Below are 22330 nucleotides of genomic sequence, written 5' to 3'. Positions count from 1 at the left end.
AATCTGCACTGGGGTCTCATTAAGCTTTTTTTTTTTTTTTGAGATGGAGTCTCACTCTGTCACCCAGGCTGGAATGTGGTGGTGTGATCTCAGCTCACTGGAACCTCCACCTCCTGGGTTCAAACATTCTCTTGCCTCACCCTCCCAAGTAGCTGGGATTACAGGCATGTGCCACCATGCCCAGCTGACTTTTGTATTTTTAGTAGAGGTGGCATTTCACTGTGTTGGCCAAGCTAGTCTAGAGCTCCCGTGGTCTGCCCGTCTCAGTCTCCCAAAGTGCTGGGATTACAGTCATGAGCCACCATGCAGGCCTTTAAGCTTTTTCTTTTCTTAAGCCTTTTCTTTTCTTCTCTTTTCTTTCTTTCTTTTTTTTTTTTTTTTTTGGTACAGAGTCTTGCTCTGTCACCCAGGCTGGAGTACAGTGGTGCCATCTCAGCTCACTGCAACCTCTGCCTTCTGGGTTCACGTGATTCTCCTGCCTCAACCTCCTGAGTAGCTGGGATTACAGGAGTGTGCCACCACACCCAGCTAATTTTTGTGTTTTTAGTAGAGATGAGGTTTCACCATGTTGGTCAGGCTGGTCTGGAACTTCTGGCCTTGTGATCCACCTGCCTCAGCCTCCCAAAGGGCTGGGATTACAGGGGTGAGCCACTGTGCCTAGCTAAAATTGTGTTTCTTTTTTTTTTTTTTTTTGAGATGAAGTCTCACTCTGTTGCCCAAGCTGGAGTGCAGTGGTGTGATCTTGGCTAACTGCATCTTCCACCTCCTGGGTTCAAGTGATTCTCCTGCCTCAGCCTCCCAAGAAACTGGGACTACAGGCATGCGTCACCATGCCCAATTAATTTTTATATTTTTAGTAGAGATGGGATTTCACTATGTTGGCCAGGCTATTGGTCTGGAACTCCTGACCTTGTGATCTTCCAGTCTTGGCCTCCCAAAGTGCTGGGGTTACAGGTGTGAGCCACCATGCCTGGCCTCATTAAGCCTCTTCTGAGTGCTAAGAAATAATACTGGCTGGGCACAGTAATGCATGCCTGTAATCCCAGCACTTTGGGAGGCCAAGCCAGGAGTTCAAGACCAGCCTGGATAACATAGCAAGACACTGCCTCTACAAAAAAATATAAAGAATTACTCAGGCATGGTGGCACATACCTGTAGTCCCAGCTACTGGGGAGGCTGATGTGGGAGGATCACCTGAGAGCCCAGGAAGCAGATGTTGCAGTAAGCCAAGATCATGTCACTGCACTGTAGCCTGGGCAACAGAGTGAGACACTGTCTCAAAAAAAAAAAAAAGAGAGAAAAAATGAAAAAGAACTAATACCAAGACATGATGTGGCATTTCACTATGTTGGCCAAGTGAAAATTCTAAATTTGATGAGAATGCCAAGGCAAAGATTCAAGAAACTCAATGAACCCCATGCAGGATAAACCTACACACATACAAACTCACACCAAAGCATATAATCAATTTTCTGACAAACAACTGATAAAAAGAAAAAAGTTAAAAGCATCCATAGGAAAAAAAGACGAAATATGTACAGAGAAACCAAGATAAGAATTACTGCATACTCACTGTCTAAAGCTATGCAAGCCAGAAGACAATGGAATGGTATCTTTGAAGTGCCAAAAGAAATAAAAAGGATAATTTGAAAACAAGTGAAAATATCCTTCAAAAATGAAGGCAAAATAAAGTTGTTGTTTCCTCCCCGCCCCAACCCCGAGACAGAGTCTTACTCTAGCCCAAGCTAGAGTGCAGTGGCAAGATCTTGGCTCACCACAACCTCTGCCTCCCAGTTTCAAGCAATTCTCCTGCCTTACCTTCCTGAGTAGCTGGGATCACAGGTGCCCACCATCATGCCTGGCTAATTTTTGTATTTTTAGTAGAGACAGGGTTTCACCATGTTGGCCAGGCTGGTCTTAAAATTCAACTTCAGGTGATCTACCCACCTTGCCCTCCCAAAGTGCTGAGATTACAGGTGTGAGTCACTGCACCTGGCTTTTTTTTTTTTCTTTTTTTTTTTTTTTTGAGACTGATCAAGAGAAAAGAAGACTCAAATTTCCTGTATATGGGAAAAGAGGTAACACTGCCAGGTGTGATGGTGCATGCCTATAGTCCCACCTATTCAGGAGGCTGAGATGGGAGGACTGCTTAGCCAAGGAATTCTTGGTGCAATATGCATGCCACTTAGGTGTCTGCACTATGTTTGGCATCAATATAGTGACCTCCTGGGAGCATGGGACCACCAGGTTGCCTAAGGAGGGGTGAAACGTCCCAGGTTGGAAACAAAGAGGTAAAAACTCCCCTGCTGATCAGCAGTGGAATTCTGCCTGTGAATAGCCACTGCACTTCAGCCTGGGCAACACAGTGAGACCCTGTCTCTTAAAAAAGAGAGAGAGAGAGAGAAAACACTACTAAGATTCTACATTAATTAAGTGGATATTATGAATGACTATGCAAATACATTTGAAAACATATATGCAGTAGAAGAATTCATTGGAAGAAACATGTTTCCAAAAATGACTCAAGAAAAAATATTCCTAAATATACATATTTCAATGACAGTATTTAAAGTCATAATTACAAATTGTCTCATAAGGGAAATTCACAGGCTGAGATGATGTCACTGGTGAATTCTATCAGACATTTAAGGAAGAAATAATAGAATCCTCCACCTATGCAGAAGTTTCAGAAAATAGAATTGGGCAGTATACTTTACAACTCATTTTATGAGGCCAGTATTACTTTGATTTGAAAACCAGACAAAGACATTATAAGAAAAATTACAAACCAATATCCTTCACAAACATAGGCAAAATCCTGAACAAACTAATAATAAAATGAATACAGCAATTTACAAAGAGGAAAATGCATCATGGTCCAGTGTGTCTTATCCCAGGAATGCATGGCTAATTTAACATTTAAAATGCCAATGAGTATAATTTACCTTACCAGAAATAAGGAGGAAAAAAACATGGATCGTCTTTATAGATAAATTAAAAGATTTTTGTCTTTGGCAATTCAACACCCATTTATGATTTAAAAAGACAAAAACCTTTTAGCAAACTATGAATACCAGGGAACTTCAACTTGAGAAAGGGTCTCTAGGAAAACTTATAGCTGACATTGTACTACTTAATGGCAAAAGACTGAGTACTTTCCCTCTAAGATTAGGAACAAGGGGAAGATGTGTGTTTTCACCACTTATATCCAATATTGTTCTGAAGGTCCTAACCAGGGCAATAAGGCAAGACATGTGGGTTTGCAAAGAACAAGTACAATAATCTTTATTTGTTGATGACATGATTATGTATGCAGAAAGTCCTAAGAATTCTACAGAAAAGCTACTAAAAGTAGTAAAGTATTGTCTTTCTAAAAATGGCCCTTATTCCACAGAGATTTTTACCTTTATTGCCAACATGAATAGCTTGCTTTCATGGTGTGTTACTTTCCACAAAAAATTCAAGGCTTTAATCACAAGGAGAGCAAAGTACATGTGTTTGCTGGTTTTACTGAACTGATCATTACAGAAGTGAGTTAGAAAGGTTTTCATTAATAGCTTTTTCTCGGATATGGTCTGGCTCTGTGTCCCCACCTAAATCTCATCTTGAATTGTAATCTGAATTGTGATCCCCACGTGTTGGGGGCGGGACCTCATGAGAGGTGATTGGATCATGGGGTTGGTTCCCCAGTGCTGTTCTCGTGATAGTGAGTTTTCACGAGATCTGATGGCTTTAAAGGGGCTTTTCCCCACTTTGCTCTGCACCACTTCCTTCTGCTGCCCTATGAAGAGGGTGCCTTTCTTGCCCTTCACCTTCTGCTATGATTGTTTCCTGAGGCTTTCGCAACCATGTGGATCTGTGAGTCAATTAAACCTCTTTCTTTTATAAATTACCCAGTCTGGGGTATTTCCTTATATCAGTGTGAGAACAGACTAATACACTCTCCCATTTGGTAAATTTTCCTTCTCTGACTTAAAGGATGTTCCCAGAGAAATTCCTAAAGCAACAGAGTTGTTTTTCCAAACTCTGAGCCAAAGGGGCTGCTTGGTGGGTTCATGATCTCTCAACTTGACACCAAGTGTGAAGGCTCCATATAAAAAAATTCTGGACCTTAAAACCAAAGTGTGACTCGCCACAGTGGCTGACACTTATAAGCTCAGCATTTTAGGAGGCCAAGGTGGGAGGAATGCTTGAGGCCAGGAGTAACATAGTGGGACCCTGTCTCTACAAAATATAAAATAAACTACAAATTAGCTGGGCATGGTGGTGTGTGCCTATAGTCCCAGCTACTCTGGAGGCTGAGGTGGGAAGATTGCTTGAGGCCAGAAGTTTGAGGATATAGTGAGCTATGATTGCCACTGTGCTCCAGCCTGAGCGACAATGAGACCCTGTCTCAAAAACCCCACAAAACAAAACCAAGGTGTACTCTGACTCCAACGAGGAACCCTCCACAAACTCAGCTCTCCCTGTGGCAGTGACCCTTGTTCTGCAAAGGAAGCCAGGGTGAAGGGGAGGGAATCTCAGTTGAGCTCACTCACACAGGGTGGCCTCCCTAATCCCAAGTGGGTTTTGATTGAGTGGTTTTAGCTCCCTCTCTCTCCCCAAAGCTCATTGGTCTTTTTGTTGCTTAGTTAGATGAGCCATAGACAAGGAGTGTGAGACCTGGGTTTTAGCAATTGTTCTGTTAAAACTTGCTGATCTTGTGGAAGATAAATCTCTCTGGGTCTTAGTTTGTGCTTTTTTAAAGTGAGAGATTTAGTTAGACTAGTGATTTTCAAACTCTTTTTCCTAGTAGCAAGACTCTGTACAAAGAAAATCTTATCTGGATGCCCAACCCAGACAAGAGAGGTTAGAGCCATTCTGGTTGACTTTGAAGTTGGACTGTCTTTTCTCCCATATGGCCATAGTGAAAATAACTCTGTCTAAAATTTAGTGTCTTTATTTTTTTCCCCAAAGATAGATAATGTGTTAATGGGACGATGTGAGAAGGATAAGAGGTGGGAGTGAGCAAGGTGACAGATCATAGGCTATGCTTTTTCATATAAAAAATGAAGATAGGTATTACAGAAGAAATTAATAAACTGTTTCTCTGAAAAGTTTTTTAAATTATGATACGAAATTACATTAAACTATGTGTGTCAACTTCAAAACACTACAATACCTGAAGTGGACACTGCCTTGGATGTATGACCCTAGTAGGTAGGGGTCAAGGTGGGTATCCAGAGGCCTGGCCTTTCTTGTTCATCTAAATGATAAAAAAATTTTCACTGCTGTTAACACTTCATTTTATTGCTATCCTATTTCTGTCACAAGTCCTTATGAGCGTGGTTGGGGTCAAGGGTCACCCAGAAAACAAGCTTCTAATTTCTTTAATTATGCAAACTAGAGATAGGTGACTGAGAAGTTGCTTTTGGCCTGCAAGACATAGGGAGTTTTGCAAGCCCCAAGGGGAGTGCAGAATTTCCTGAACATGTTGCAAGGCGGCTGGCTGGCCTTCTTCTGAAGTCATGCAATATTGTTCTTCACTTTGGTTATGACTGCAGAGGTGCTGGGAAACAATAAAAACTATCACCTTGGAGCGGGTTTTTCTCCATAGGCCTCAAAGGTGAAGCTAGCTCATTTAAAGGGAATGGCTTGTGCTGCTGCTTTCATTTAAAGGTATTTTGATCCAATTCCACCTCCCAGTTCCTTTCTTCCAAAACACAGTATTTTTGCTGAGTGAAGGACAGGCAGCAGCCTGAAAATTTAGAGAGTAGAAAACTGGCTGGCTAAGGACATTTTACAAGTTCATATTTTGCTAGTTTAATTTGGAAAAGGACAAATGAATTCTCACAGAAAATGAGCTTTATTGGGGAATGATACATTTCATCAAGGCATTTCTTCATCAGGAATCACACAGGCAGCCCTATGCAGTCACTGCCCCATACTTATCCTCCAGCTTGTGCTGCGCAGAAGAGAAGTGTTGGGATTTCCAACAAGGACTTTGCTGATAGTGCATGCACATTAGTGTGTGCCTCTTGGCCCGGGTGGCGAAGTCCCAATCTTAGACTCTGGCCTCTCTAAGTACATTTCAGATGAATGTCACCCCTGCTCTCTGCCCCATCCTCAGTCCAGCAAAAATGGGCTTCTAGAAATGCATACTTTTCTTTTTCTACCAGGGCTTATAATGTGAAGCTATTAAAGATTTTCAAATTTCAGAACAGTACCACTTACCTTGGGCTAGGTAAATTTTTTAGAGAATTGATCTTGTGCCCTAATAAGTAGGAAGATCAATTGTTTTTTTGACATGATTATAAGCAGAAGATGCTAAATAACACCTTAAAAAGACTCCATTGGCCAGGCGCAGTGGTTCACGCCTGTAATCCCAGCACTTTGGGAGGCCATGGAGGGTGGATCGCCTGAGGTCAGGAGTTTGAGACCAGCCTGGCCAACACAGTGAAACCCCGTCTCTACTAAAAATACAAAAAAATAAGTCAGGCATGGGGGTGCATGCCTGTAATTCCAGCTATTTGAGAGGCTGAGGCAGGAGAATTGCTTGAACCCAGGAGGTAGAGGTTGCAGTGAGTGGAGACTGTGCCATTGCATTCCAGCCTGGGCAATATGAACAATACTTTGTCTCAAAAAACAAAAAAAAAAAAAGAAAAAAGAAAAAAACAAAAGACTCCACTAAGTATGGTAAGTCTAGTGTGTTTTGTTTGTTTGTTTGTTTTTTGAGAGGGAGTTTTGCTCTTGCTGCCCAGGCTGGAGTGCAGTGGATCTCAGCTCACTGTAACTTCTGTCTTCCATGTTCAAGCAATTCTCCTGCCTCAGCCTCCTGAGTAGCTGGGATTGTAGCCACACACCACCATGCCCAGCTAATTTTTTGTATTTTTAGTAGAGATGGGGTTTCATGTTGGCTAGGCTGGTCTCGAACTCCTGACCTCAAGTGATCCACCCACCTCGGCCTCCCAAAGTGCAGGGATCACAGGCATGAGCCACTGCACCTAGTGGGAGTTTTAAGTGTTTGAGAATCTCATGGGAATGGAAATATCCCAAGGACAAGTTTTTAAGTCATCATCCTCCTAGTTATAACAGGATATGTACTTGTTCCTCAAGTATTTAAGTGGAAAGTGAAACTATCACACTGTCTACTTTCCATGGTAAAAGATATTTCGAATTTAAGGCTTCTTTCCTGAAAGAGCAACAGTGTTTTCATAAAACATTTCTTCCTATTCTTTGAAACTTGAGAGTTCATGAGAAAACCCCAGGGCTGTGCTTTATTGAAGGCAACACTTTACTTCAATGATGAAGAGTGCCACATGGGGATTAGGGAGTGGTATTTTGGAAAGGAGACAGTGCAGGCTGAGTCAGCAGAATCCAAGACTGAACAACACACTGGTTGTTTTAGACCAGCCTGCAACCTTGGGTTGAAAATGAGTCAACTCAGGAGCCAGAGCAGACTATTCACCCTACAAGTGCTCCTTGGTCACAGCCATTTCAGCATCAGCCTACTCTTCCTTTTCAGTCTCTTCGGGATCTCTACAGAAGTAGAGATGAGGCAAGACTTCCCATAGGTGATCATAGACTATGCAGAATTTCTTGAGCCAGCATCCGTATGACTCACTGAGTGAGCTCCCTTATTGCTGCATGGATGGCAGTGATCACATAGCACAGAGTATAATCTGTTACTAGTAGGTATGTTAACATAAGATGCCTCTGAGAGGCTGGAGATCAGCCCTGGTATTAGTAACCTCCAGAAGATGGAGCTCCCAGCAGGCTGTCTGGATCTAGTTAGTGAAGGTCCGGGAGTGAAGTGTCCAGCAATAAGAATAGCTCCAGTGCAGCAGCAAATTTCGGCACAGCCTGCTGCTGGCCAGTATTCCTGGAGAATATGGCACTGACATCAGTGGGGTTTTCTTTTTAAAAAAATTTTTAATTTTTGTGGGTACATAGTAGATGTATATATTTATGGATTACATGAAATATTTTGGTGCAGGCATGCACTGTATAATAATCACATCAGGGTAAATGGGGTTTCCATCACCTCAAGCATTTATCCTTTGTGTTACAAACAATCCTGTTATACTCTTCAGTTACTTTAAAATTTTATTCATTTTTTTTTTTTTTTTTGAGACAGTCTCACTCTGTTGTCTAGGCTGGAGTGCAGTGCCACAATCATGGCTCCCAGAAGCCTCGACCTCCTGGGCTGAAGCAATCCTCAGCTTCTTACGTAGCTTGGACTATAGATGTGTGCCACCATGCCCAGCTAATTGTTTACTTTTTTTGTAGAGATGGGGTCTGTGTTGCTCAGGCTGGTCTCTAACTCCTGAATTCAAGTGATCCTCCCATCTCAGTCTCCTAAAGTAGTAGGATTACAGGCGTGAGCCACCATGCCCAGCCTTAAAATTTACAATCATTTTAATTGCAGTCACACTGTTGTGCTAGCACATACTAGGTCTTATTCATTTTTTCTTACTATTTTTTTGTACCCATCATCAGATGAGTTTTCAGTGGCAACAATGGTATGAACTGTTAGCAGAAATTTCTTCCGGGTCCTTTTCAGATTTATGATGTAGATAACATCACTCTGCTTTTTGGTAGGTGTACTATTCCATTTGGAAGTCAAGGTTGATGATACCTGAGCTTCTGCTACAAGGAATTTGAGGATCTCCTCCTCCTTTATCTGTAGGACATCAAGGGCTCTAGACATTGTGAAAGTTTCCCTTTATGTTATGACAGGGGCCCAGAACCGTATTTTGGACCCCTTTCTGGGTAGTGCAGAAAGGCTCTTTATATATTGGGAATTATTCTGTACAGATATGTCTCTTGTCTCTCATGTATTTATTCGATTGTTTGTATCAGTATGGGTTCATATATATTTTATACTTTAGGTATAACATTATGATTCAATACTATGTTATTTTGTGGATTACAAGGGTGAGCCACCATGCCTGGCCAGGGAGCTCTTTCAGATTGGCTCCTGTGTCTGACATGCTTCTATCCTCTTGTTTTTGAGAACTTGCTTACTTTCTGGTACTAAAAGATGGTCCAGGCTTATCTTGAAGTTTCTCGGCTCTAGCCTTAGAACCTAGCCATTTCCCCAAGGAGCCTGGGTTCTTTTTTATTGGACAATATTTAGAAACCAAAACCTCAAAGTACTTTGAACTAAAGTCTGCTTCAGTCCTCCCAAACTAACATAAACTTGGCAGGAATATGTGGTAGGCAGATGCAGTAACTTCCAAAGCAGCTGGCCCTGAGGTGACCTGGTGGCAGTGGTCCACTTGGATCCCTACTTTTTATACTAAGTTATTGGCTCCTCACCTGAGGCCTCTAGACCTGTAGGGTACGGGAGATAACTGAAGAGGTATCTCTGGGCACAGAGAGGGAAAAAGTGGAGATACAGCAGCGTCTCTCATTTTTTTAATTTTTGAGACAGGGTCTTGCTCTGTCACCCAGGCTGGAGTGTAGTGGTGCAGTCTTGGCTCCCTGCACCCTCTGCCTCAAGTGATCTTCCCACCTCTGACCTAAGTAGCTGGGACTACAGGCAAATGCCACCATACCTGGCTAATTTTTTTATTTTTTGGTAGAGACAGGGTTTTGCTCTGTTGCCCAGGTTGGTGGTCTCAAACTCCTGGACTCAAGCAATCAGCCCATCTTGGCCTCTCAAAGTGTTGGGATTACAGGTGTGAGCCTCTGTGCCTGGCCAGCTTCTCTTTCTGTTTATCCTGGTGGGCGTCACTAGGTCGGAGAGAGAGGCCCTGTCATCATCTATGATTTTTAATAGTTTAAGGTATAATTTATACACACAAGCTTCACCTGTTTTACGTGCACAAGTCAATTATTTTTAAAGTTTATAAAGTTTTGCAAAAATGGCCAGGCTCAGTGGCTTACACTTGTAATCCCAGCACTTTGGGAGGCCGAGGTGGGCGGATCACCTGAAGTCGGGAGTTCAAGCCCAGCCTGACCAATATGGAGAAACCCCGTCTCTACTAAAAATACAAAATTAGCTGGGCATGGTGGTGCATGCCTGCAAGATACTTGGGAGGCTGAGGCAGGAGAATTGCTTGAACCACCTAGAAGGCAGAGGTTACGGTAAGCCGAGATCACTCCATTGCACTCCAGCCTGGGCATAAAGAGCGAAACTCTGAGTCAAAAAAAAAAAAAAAAAAAAGTTGTGCAAAAATTACAACTTAGTTTTTTTTGTCACCCCAAAAAGATCCCTTGTGCCCATCTTCAGGCAATCCATGTTTTTACGTCAGACCCATGCAACCATTAATTTAGTATCTGCTTTAGACATATGCCTCTTCTGGACTGTAAATGGGATCATACCATATGTGGAGTATTGCATCAGACTTCTTTCACTAAGCATAACATTTTTGAGATGCATCCATATTGTCGCATATATCACTACTCCATTGTATAGATATATCATTTAAAGAAATCCACCAGTTTAAAAAAAAAAAAAAAAAGCTGAGAATGATGGTTTCCAGTTTCATCCTTGTCCCTGCAAAGGGCATGAACTAAATGTTTGAGATGATGGACATGCTAATTACCCTTATCTGATCACTATACTTTGTACATATCAAAATATGTACCCCACAAATATGTAAATTATTTTTTAATAAAAAATATATTGAAAATAAAAATTTTTTTAAAAAAGCTGGGTATGTTGGTGCCCATCTGCAGTTCCAGTTACTGAGGAAGCTGAAGCAGGAGGATTGTTTGAGCCCAGGAGTTTGAAAGAAACTGCCAAACTGTTTTTCAAGGTGGAAACACCATTTTACATTCCCACCAGCAATGCATTAGGGTTCCAGTTTCTCCACATCCTCACCAACACTTATCTTTGTCTTTTTTATTACAGTCATTTTAGTGGGTCTAAAGTGATAGTACACATCTCTTCATATGCTAGTCAATTTGTATATCTTCTTTGCTGAAATATCTATTCATTTTGTCCATTTTAAAGTTGTCTGTCTTATATTTGAGTTTTAAAAATTCTTTACATAGTCCAGATACAAGTCCTTTATCAGATACTGTATATGATTTGAAAATATTTTCTCCCAGTCTGTGGTTTTCAATTTTTTCTTTTTTTTTTTTTTTTGAGACGGTCTCACTCTGTCACCCAGGCTGGAGTGTAGTGGTGTGATCTCAGCTCACTGCAACCTCTGATTCCCAGATCCTCCCACCTCAGCCTTCTGAGTAGCCAGGACTACAGGAGCATGCCACCATGCCCGGTTAATTTTTGTATTTTTTTGGAAAGATGGGATTTTGCTATGTCCATGCTGGTCTCAAACTCCTGAGCTCATTTGGTCCACCTACCTTGGCCTCCCAAAGTGCAGGGATTACAGATGTGAACCAACTCCCCAGGCCAATTAATTTTCTTAATAGCATTTTTTAAAACAAAAGTTTTATATTTTGATGAAGTTCAACTTATTGACGTTTTCTTTTATGAATTGTGCTGTTAGGGTCTTAAGAACTCCTCCTAAACCAAGGTCATCTAGCTTTTCTCCCATGTTTTTGTCTATATGTTTTATAGTTTTAGCTCACATGTAGATCTGCAATCAGTTTTGAATTTATTTTTGCATATGGTAGGAGGTAAGAATATAAATTCATCTCTTTTGCATTTGATATACAAATGTCCTAGTACCATTTGTTGAAAAGACCATCTTTTCTCCATTGAATTCCATTGGCATTTTTGTCAAACTCAATTGATCATAAATGTGAAGGTTTATTCCTGGACTCTGTTCCACTGATCTGTATGCCTATCTTTATATGAGTACCACACCATCTTTTTTTTTTTTTTTTTTTGAGACGGAGTTTCGCTCGTTACCCAGGCTGGAGTGCAATGGCGCGATCTCGGCTCACCGCAACCTCCACCTCCTGGGTTCAGGCAATTCTCCTGCCTCAGCCTCCCGAGTAACTGGGACTACAGGCACGTACCACCATGCCCAGCTGATTTTTTGTATTTTTAGTAGAGACGGGGTTTCACCATGTTGACCAGGATGGTCTCGATCTCTTGACCTCGTGATCCACCCACCTCGGCCTCCCAAAGTGCTGGGATTACAGGCTTAAGCCACCTCGCCCGGCCTCACACCATCTTGATTAATGTAGCTTTGGTAGTAAGTTCTGGATCAGAATTATTTTGGCTATTCTGAATCTTTTATGTTTTCATACAAATTTTAGGATTGGCTTGTCAGTTTTTCAAAAAAGCTTGCTGTGATTTTGATAGGGACTGCATTATAGATTAATTTGGGGAGAACTGCTACCTCAACAACATTTAATCTTCCAATTCATAAACATGGATTTTGTCTACATTTCTTGATACCATCTTTAAGCTCTCTGAATTTTTTTTTTTTTTTTTGAGACAGGGTCTTGCTCTGTTGCCCAGGCTGCAAGCAGTCCTCTCAACTTAGCCTCTCAAGTAGCTGGGACTACAGGCATATAGCACCATGTCTGGCTAATTATTTTTATTTTTATTTTTTGTGGAGACAGGGTCTTACTTTGTTGCCTAGGCTGGTCTTGAACTCCTGGGCTCAAGCAATCCTCCTGCCTCAGCCTCCCAAAGTGCTGGAACTACAGGCATGAGCCACCATGGCCAGTCCTCTTGAATGTTTTATAGTTTTCATTATATAAGTCTTGTACTACTTTTGTTAAATTTTATTCCAAAGTATTTAATTCTCTTTGGTGCTACTGTGATAAAATTTTCTTAATTTCATTTTGGAGTTTTCAGGATAGAAAAACACAATTTACCTTGCTGAACTTAATTCCAGTACACTATAATTTTTTGTTGTGATTAGACTCTTACAGTCAAACAAGGTTAAAAAAAAAAAAAAAAAGTCAAAACGGCCCCAGACCAACAGGGTGACAGCAGCCTTTGTCCATACAGAGACAAAGTTTAGTTTTTGCAGTTCTTTCCCATAGAGATTGTATGGCAGTAGCCAATTCTGTGGCCTACTGCCATACAACCTGAACTGAAGTCCAGAAAGTTTAGGTGACTGGGCCACAGAGTAGTTATTGGTGGAGCCAAGAAAAATCATATCCATATCTCCTTGCCCACTAAGCTCCCCATTGCAGAAGGCTGCTTTCTGGTCCTTTTCTGTGATTGGGCATCAGCAGCTGTCATTTCTTCCAGTGTCCAAGAGTATTTTCTTGGCCTTCCAGTAAAGTTCCCTAAGTTGTCTGAGGTCCCCCCTCAACTGCTAACTTGCCTAATTTTCTTTTAAAGAAACTGCCTACTTGATACACATTTTGAAAAGCAGTCTAATTTCTAGAAATTGTCTCTCCTGAAAACAAACTACAGATTCCATTTAAAACATTTCCCTGAGTCCAGAAAGTTCTGAGATTCTCCCGTTTTAGACTAGACTTCCAAAGGGCTTCATCTTAAATTGCATTTATTGACCTCACTGTTTGCTGATCTTTAGAATTTAGAGTTTAGATGGGAAGGCCAAAATGGTAATTTTTCTCATTTTTTTGGTAAACTGATATGATGGCTGGAATCATCCAGAAAAATTAGAGATCATTATACTTCCTTGAATATTCATTGAAGTTTCAATTTAATACTTAAACATTCATTTTCAAATAAAAATACTATGTCTTACAGCTAGGGATGCAAACACTTGGTTATCCCTGTTGGAGTAATGATTCTCCTCTATCTGGGGAGGTCATCCTCTGCAGTTGGAGACTGAGGGACTGGGAGATGGGAAGTTGAAACTTAAAGACGTAAAGGTCTGACTTGGAATAAAACTAGTTATCAGTCATCACCAGACCATCATGGTGGCTAGAATTCCAGAAACGGTGAATAGAAGTTCATCTTCTATTTTGTCTTCAAATATATCTGTAAAGCAAAAAAGGATAATTTTAATAAAACATGTATTGGGAGGCTGAGGCAGGTGGTTCACGAGGTCAGGAGTTCAAGACCAACCTGGCCTCCATGGTAAAACCCTGTCTCTACTAAAAATACACACAAAATTAGGCAGGCATGGTGGCACATGCCTGTAGTCCCAGCTACTTGGGAGACTGAGGCAGGAGACTTGCTTGAACCTGGGAGGTGGAGGTTGCAGTGAGTCAAAATTGTACCACTGGACTCCAGCCTGAGTGACAGAGCAAGACTGTGTCTCAAAAAACAAAACCAAAAAACATGTAAAGTATTTTACTAGCTGTTGGAGACACTGTGTGTGTTGTCAATATTCATTCCATTTCTTCCTTTATGTATATTCTACCCAACGGTAGTTTGGGTGGAATAGACCCAGCTTCATATTCAACCTGAGGGCTAAGTTTTGACTGATCGAGGTCAACTGGAAAAGCTCTTCTCTTTCCCTCATCCTTTACCAGAATGATTTCCTTAGCTCACAGCATTCCCATGGCCACATCAATTGGTTCAGGGGTGTCCTCAATCAACATGGATTTCAAGAGTCTCACCAAGACAGTATGGTCCGCTATATATAAAACTGGAGCCTACTGAACAATTTTGCCCCTCTGGTAGACAGCTTCTAAGACAACTCTCAATGGCTGTTGTTTCCTGTATTCATGCCCTTGTATAATCCTCTCACCTTAAATATGGGCTGGATCTAGTGACTAGTTTCTAACTAATGGAATATAGCAAAAGTGATGGGATGTCACTTCTGAGATTACTTGTTAATACAAAAAGACTGTGGCTTCCATCATAGGTATCCTCTCTTGCTGGCTCACTCTGAGGGAAGCCACATGCCATGTTGTGAGATGCACTCTAGAGAGGCCTATGGGCAAGGGATTAGGGGAGGTCTCTAGACAATAGTGAGAAACTGAGACCCTGAGTTCAACAGTCAATAAGAAGCTCGATCCTGCCAACAACCACGAGTGAGCTTGAAAGGAGATCTTCCATTCTAGCCTTCAGGTGACATCATAGCACTGGCAGATAGCTTAACTGTAACATCAGGAGAGACCTTCAGCGAGAGGCTCCCAGTTCAACTGCACCTAGATTCCTGACTCAAAGAAACTGTGACATAAAAAATGTTTGTCTTTAAGCCACAAATATCTTTTTGTTTGTTTTGGGGAAATTTTCTAGTAGCAAAAGATAACCAATATGCCACAATAACAAAAGGTAGTTGGAAATGGATTTTTTTGTTATTCACAACTGAAAGCATATTAATATACTAGGTAGTAATCTTGAAAAGGTTATTAGATATTAAAATCTTTAGAGTCAAAGAAATTTACCATGGCATACCAAAATCATGCAAACAAAAAAACCCCTCTATGCTACTTATAACCATCTTCATTTCTCATATGGAAAATTATGTCATAAGGGCTATTCATTCAGAATCCTTTATAATACTAAGTAATCTGGGCCAAGGTTTACCTTTAATTACTTAAGCAAATGAACAATGTAAATAAATAATGATCTTAGGGGAACTGTGAAGTCCACTTAAAACATCTACTGTTCAAAGTCCTTAAAACTACTTTAACACCATCTGTTTATGTACAAGTTTAAAATATGCTAGTTAAAATGATTTTTAATTGGTATCTATTCGTTATAGCAGGTTTAGAAGAACTTCTGGCTAGACACTGTTTGCTTTCAGTCTGAAAGAGAAACTTTTTTTTTTTTTTTTGAGACAGGGTCTTGCTCCAGTGCCCAGGTTAGAATGCAGTGGTGTGATCATGGCTCACTGAAGCCTTGACCTCCTGGGTTAAAGCAATCCTCGTGCCTCAGCCTCCCAAGTAGCTGGGACTACAGGCAGGTACCACCTGTGTAGACAACCATATCTGACTAATTTTTTTATTTTTTGTAGAAATAGGGTCTCTCTACAAAACAGGGCAACTTTGTTGCCCAGACTAGTCTTGAACTCTTGGGCTCAAGTGATCCACCCACCTTGGCCTCCCAAAGTGCTGGAATTTCACGTGTGAGCTACTGTACCTGGACAAGAAACCTTTCTTTTTAAATTTTTTTTTAAATTTCTTTTTCTCTTTTTTCTTTTCATTAAATTTACGTAAGCAAGAAACCTTTCAACCCATGTACACAGGATGTCATGAACTGAGGAGTATGATTGGTTTACACTCCAACCTTGCCATATTCTTTTTCATTTTTTTTTTCTTTTTTACTTGGTTCTTTACATGGAAGCCATATTCTTTAACGGCCTTTGAATGCTATGCTTATACAAACCAACCTAAGCTCACTTCAGTACAAGTCTTTGATATACAGTGTTCTCAGAGTAGCAGGATCATTTGAAAAGACCATTGGGTATAAATTGGGGGAGGAGGCAGTTACACTGCTAATTTCTTTCTTTTTTTTTTTTTTGAGACTGAGTTTTGCTCTGTCACCCAGGCTGGAGTGCAGTGGCACAATCTTGGATCACTGTAACCTCTACCTCCTGAGTTCAAGTGATTCTCCTGCCTCAGCCTCCCAAGTAGCTGGAATTCCAGGCGCCTGCCATCATGCCCAGCTTATTTTTGTATTTTTAGTAGAGACAAGGTTTCACCATGTTGGCCAGGCTGGTCTCGAAATCCTGACCTCAACTGATCCGCCCACCTCAGCCTCCCAAAGTGCTGGGATTACAGGCGTCAGCCACTGTGCGCTCGACCCTGTATTCTTTCTTTATCACCAAAATCACCCCTTTCAAATATCCTTCCTGTATATTTAGAGATTTGATTAAAGATTGTTATATAAAACTTCAAATAATAAATATTAGATGACAGACATCAAGTATGCTTCTAAGGAAAGAGATGGGATTAGAGGTAGAGGTGAAGGGAGAATTTTCCTTTTATATTAATTATGCAATATGTATTGCTTAATTTTTATTTTACAACATTTTGTATTTTTTTTTAATCATTTAAAAATGGTTAGAAAAAAAAAAAAAAGAAAATGCTCCCTGAGAGAATCTCATTTGTAGTTTAGGACGAATTTCTTCAATTATAACATTAAATCAGTATCTATCTGAGCACTTTGGGATTGTGTGAAATGAGAAGGAAGAAAGGAATAGATGGAAAGTTATGATTAAGGCAGGACAAGGAAGGGAATATTCTGATGGGCAGTTCTGAAAGAGGAAAAGGCTTGCGATAGCAGGAGAGGGCTGTGTATCTGGGAACAGGGTTAGGATTCAGCAAAGTCAGACTTGTAAATTCACCTGCTTATCTGTACATGAAATGACTAAGGTATTGGCTGGGTAGGGGGTGATTTCACTGAAAGGGCCAGTAAGATGAGGATGTTCACAATGAATCGCTGCAGTAGCTGGGCTGAAGTAAACTGCTACTTCCTGGGAAGAAACTTATCAGATGGGACATGTGGGATGGCCTACACTTGAGTATGAAACTGATAATGTGGTGTTTTCTCAACTGCAAAAAACAGTAGCCTACAAGAGACGAATAGCAACAGATATGGGCACAAAAGAAGAAGAATAGGAAGTGACTGAGGCAGCTGAAAACTAAGGAATATCATGTATTTCCTTAGCAAACTGAGGGCATCTTGAGGCCTGTAGTTGGTTTTTACAATTTCCAATTAAAAAAAAAAAATCCACATAGGCAACAAATGAAGACTAAAAACCAAACTAAAACAAAATCCAACTTACCACTTTGGTAAACAGCTGGTTCTAAATATGATGGTTAAACTTTCAAGGTCTTCATTCTTTAGCTGTAACTCTTCAAGCAGGGTGTCTAGAAACCGTGTAAACACTATACCTTCCTGAGAATGTTTCTGAATGCCAAGAATTGGGGTCAGTCTGAAACAACCAAAAATACTAAATGCATATGCATGAAATGATAAAGGGACTCCCATCTTCAACATGGCAGAGAAGATTTTATGAGGATAATAAGGTCTCTGATTTAACAAAACTCCCAGAGAGAAGGCTTTACTAACAAAGGCAGAAGAGAAGTCTTGGGAAAAGACTGAAAGATCAAACGTTAAGTATGAAAGAAGTATAAAAGCCTAAATCTATAACATGTTTGTTTTTCTTCATGTGAGCAGAAACAACTAAAATTCTGCTCAGAAAATGAACTTTTTCCATTTGGGAAAGGAAGGTTATGGAGAGGAGTTTAGAGTTGAGAATTGCTTTAAAAACATACTTATATTAGATATTTGGATTACATCACCTAAAAGGATAATAAACAAACAAGATTACCTTTTGAATTGAATCTTTTTTTTTTTTTTGAGGCAGAGTCTCGATTCTGTTGTCCATGCTGGAGTGCAGTGACACAATCTTGGCTCACTGCAACTTCTGGCTCTTAGGTTCAAGCAATTCCCCTCCCTCAGCCTTCTGAGTAGTTGGGATTACAGGTGCTTACCACCACGCCCGGCTAATTTTTGTTTTTTTGGTAGAGATGGGGTTTCACCATGTTGGCCAGGCTGGTCTCGAACTCCTGGCCTCAAGTGATCCACCTGCCTCAGCCTTTCAAAGTGGTAGGATTACAGGTGTGAGCCACTATACCCACCTAACCTTTTTTTTTTTTTTGTATTTTTAAATTATTTATGTTTATTATTAATTTATTTATTTATTAGAGATGGAGTCTTGCTCCATCTCCCATGCTGGAATGCAGTTATGCAATCTCGGCTCATTGCAACCTCCTAGGTTCAAGCAAGTCTTCTGCCTCAGCCTTCTGAGTCTGAGTAGCTGGGACTACAGGTGCGTGCCACCATGCCTGGCTAATTTTTGTATTTTTAGTAGAGACAGGGTTTTACCATGTTGGCCAGGCTGGTCTTGAATTCTTGACCTCAAGCAATGTATCTGTCTTGGCCTCCCAAAGTGCTGGGATTACAGGTGTGAGCCACCAAGCCTGGCCAACATTTTTCTTTTTAAAACACTAAATAATGAAATACTTCTCATAAGGCACTACATACCAATTTTGTGAGAAACAATAGCCGGGTGCGGTGGCTCACCCCTGTAATCCCAGCACTTTGGGAGGCCAAGGTGGGCGGATCACAAGGTCAAGAGATCGAGACCATCGTGGCCAACATGGTGAAACCCCATCTTTTTTTTTAAAAAAAGAAACAATATGCTTTTTTTCTCTAACCATTTGTAGTAAATAATCCTACAAGATTGACTGCATAATGGAATTTTAAAAGTCATTTACACTGAAATGTGATCAGTACATGATTTTTAAAAACTGAGCAATATCTACTCTAATTACAAAGATTAAAGACCCTTCTCATAAATACTTTTTTTTCTCTAGAGAGTATGTGTTTCAGAGTTCTTTTTTTTTTTTGAGACGGAGTTTCACTCTTGTTACCCAGGCTGGAGTGCAATGGCGCGATCTCGGCTCACCGCAACCTCCGCCTCCTGGGTTCAGGCAATTCTCCTGCCTCAGCCTCCTGAGTAGCTGGGATTACAGGCACACACCACCATGCCCAGCTAATGTTTTGTATTTTTAGTAGAGACGGGGTTTCACCGTGTTGACCAGGATGGTCTCGATCTCTCGACCTCGTGATCCACCCGCCTCGGCCTCCCAAAGTGCTGGGATTACAGGCTTGAGCCACCGCGCCCGGCCAGAGTTCTTACAAGTTACATTCCTAGAAAGCTTTTTGGGAGAAAATTCTTTTCTCTCCAAGTAGTTTTGCACTTCTCACAACGCTCTTTCAGATATTTATTTAATTTTGGTTATTTGCCTAGGCATATTAAATCAAAATAAAATAACTCTCCAATTTAAATCAATAAAGCTCAAGAAATCAGAGCAGATCAGTTCCACAGTAGTCAGTGTGGAATTATAGGTGTTTTCTGAGAGGCAGATTTTCTTCCTTGCTTAGCCATCCTATACGGAAAGTAGAAGTAAAAGGGAAAATTTGTCAGAATTGTCCAAAGATGGCCAGGACTTCCAGAGGAGGTGGGAAATTCTCTATATCCCTAAAGTATATTAGCAAGAACTGGAGATGAGATGACTCCAATAGTCCAATAAAATCCATAGAATTCTAATGGGGAAAGCTGCTATTGTGCTTTTTTTTTTTTTTTCAATCTCTCCTGTATTTCTTTACAGGTAGGGGATGGAGTACCAAGTTCTCAGACTTCATGAGCTCTGTCTGCACATATTCCCAAAAGGTAGTTCATACCAGGAAATAGGACTACCCTTTATTACAAGGACAAGCCCAAGCTAGGTATACAGGCAAACTTAGAGTTGTGGCCAGCTTTTTTCTAAGGCATTTTCCTGCAGAGAAGGTGGAACCGAGAAGCTAACTCTAGCTTTTCCCATACTTAAGTGATGTCAACATTTAAAATATAAGTTGCTGCTTCCCCATAATAACACCAAGAATAAGGGATGGGATAACACTGGCTAAAATAAAACCAAGAAGTCCAAGTCAGGTAGATCAAATATGCCAACTCCATAGAAACCCAGCTTTTATGTATATTTAAAGTGGTACTGGCCAGGCAGGATGGCTCATGCCTGTAATCCTAGTACTTTGGGAGGCTGAGGAGGGCAGATTATTTGAGGTAAGGAGTTCAAAACTAGCCTGGCCAACATGGTGAAACCTCATCTACTAAAAATAAAAAAATAAAATAAAATTAGCCCAGCATGGAGGTGGGCACCTGTAATCCCAGCTACTTGGGAGGCTGAGGCAGGAGAATTGCTTGAACCCAGGAGGGGAGGTTGCAGTGAGCAGAGATCATGCCGCTGCACTCCAGCCTGGGAGACAGAATGAGACTCTGTCTCATAAATAAATAAATGCAGTGGTACTTATTTGACAAATCCAAAAAAAACTTCTCTGACTTTCAAGGAAATTAGTATTTGGCTCATATGTGAAAATAAGGTTTTCTCAATTCCTTCTCAAAGTTTCATTAGTACTTAACCCAAATGTCCAAACTTAAATCTAAAATTAGAAATAAATGGTGACTACCAGATTTCTCAATCTGTGTGCCTATATGAGAATAGCAATTATGTGAGGAGTTATTACAGAGAAATAGCTTTTAAGAGCTGCCCCTCTATCAGCTGCCTTAGTTACAAATTATTTTAGGAATAACACTTCTCTAAAGAACTTACAAGGCTAAAATGATTCTATAAATTACTAAAACCAAAAGTTACTAAAATTTTTGTTTATATAGAAAACCCTGGATTAACAAGAAACTTTAGGAGGAAACAAACAAAAAAGGAAAGCAATGACATAATCCCACTACATGTTCCTGAGCTCATGGCAAATACTGCTCATCAATCAGGCATTCTTAATGAGCTTGGATCTGCTTTGACAATTCTCAAAACAGGACTCTGAACAACCATTTCAACTGTGTAGGGCTGGCTCTTGAGATAAAACCTATTCCCCCTCCCCAGTCTAACCACAAGCCCTAGAGGAACTATGTACACAACCAAATTCTAATACTAGCCCTGCCAGGAATGCTTGTATGACTTGGGGCAAGTTGTACCTCAAAGCCTTAGGGTCTATCTATAAAATGGGGCTAATAATACTAAAGTAGCTTAAAAGATTATTATAAAATTCAAATGGGATACTGTAGAGGAAGAGCTCTTTTATCTATTATAATATTAGTTATATTTAACTAACATTTATCATGTGTTTCCTATGAGTATTTACCATGTACCATGTTCTAAACATAAATTATCTCCTTTAACTCTACAGAGATCCTAAGGAATATAGTTATCACCTCCATTTAACAGACAGGGAAATAAAAGCATAAAAACAAAAGTATCTTCCCCAGGGTCACAAAGATAGTAGCAGGTTGGGGCTTTGAACCTAAACAATTTATCTCAAAAAGCCCAAACTCTTAGCTAATATGCTAGCTTTCATTCTTTGTAGGCTATAGGGCACTATAATCTTCACTTGCCTGACTTATGCGTACTGAGCCCTCAATGAACATGCAGAAGGAACAGAATGATTTAAAGTTGATTTAGAGAACTAGAAGACTACAAATAGAAAAATGCAAGTAGGTGTGAGGCAGAAGGAAGTGCTGATAGAGAAATGACACAAAGTCTGGTGTCTGGTAGAGACAACAATGTCAACTTGGGGCCTAGAGATTTCTACAGTAAGTCATCAAACAGATAGATAGCAATCTTCAGACATCTGGAGCCAGGATATCCTTTTTTTTTTTTTTTTTTTTGAAATGGAGTTTCACTCTTGTTGCCCAGGCTGGAGTGCAATGGCGCCATCTTGGTTCATCACAACCTCTGCCTCCTGGGTTCAAGCAATTCTCCTGTCTCAGCCTCCTGAGTAGATGGGATTTACAGGCATGTGCCACCACGCCCAGCAATTTTGTATTTTTAGTAGAGATGGGATTTCTCCATGTTGGTCAGGCTGGTCTTGAGCACTCAACCTCAGGTGAGCTGCCTGCCTCAGCCTCCAAAGGTACTGGGATTACAGGTGTGAGCCACCATGCCCAGCCATTTTAATTTATTTATTAAATTTTATTTCATATTTTTGGGGGAGAGCAGGTGGTTTTTGGTTACATAAATAAGA

At 40.6% G+C, this 22330-nt stretch overlaps 1 protein-coding gene across 5 annotated transcripts in view; it reads right to left on the bottom strand.

The window, feature by feature from the left end:
* Nucleotides 1-13073: 13073 nt before the first annotated feature.
* The window catches only part of RPAP2 (RNA polymerase II associated protein 2), an 87255-nt gene continuing 77998 nt past the window's right edge, over nucleotides 13074-22330 (bottom strand). For all 5 annotated transcript variants that reach the window (XM_032247885.1, XM_032247884.1, XM_032247886.1 and 2 more), the window contains 2 exons: nucleotides 17514-17663; nucleotides 13074-13810 (listed from right to left, as the gene is read on the bottom strand). In XM_032247885.1, the coding sequence (XP_032103776.1) occupies nucleotide 13810; nucleotides 17514-17663 (151 nt within the window). In that variant the 3' untranslated portion in view covers nucleotides 13074-13809. The remainder of the gene's footprint in view (nucleotides 13811-17513; nucleotides 17664-22330) is intronic.

The sequence above is a fragment of the Sapajus apella genome, unplaced genomic scaffold (genome assembly GCF_009761245.1).
Source record: "Sapajus apella isolate SASKATOON/1434 unplaced genomic scaffold, GSC_monkey_1.0 scaffold64, whole genome shotgun sequence".
NCBI lineage: Eukaryota > Metazoa > Chordata > Mammalia > Primates > Cebidae > Sapajus > Sapajus apella.
This window is presented reverse-complemented; position numbering and strand designations above follow the sequence as displayed.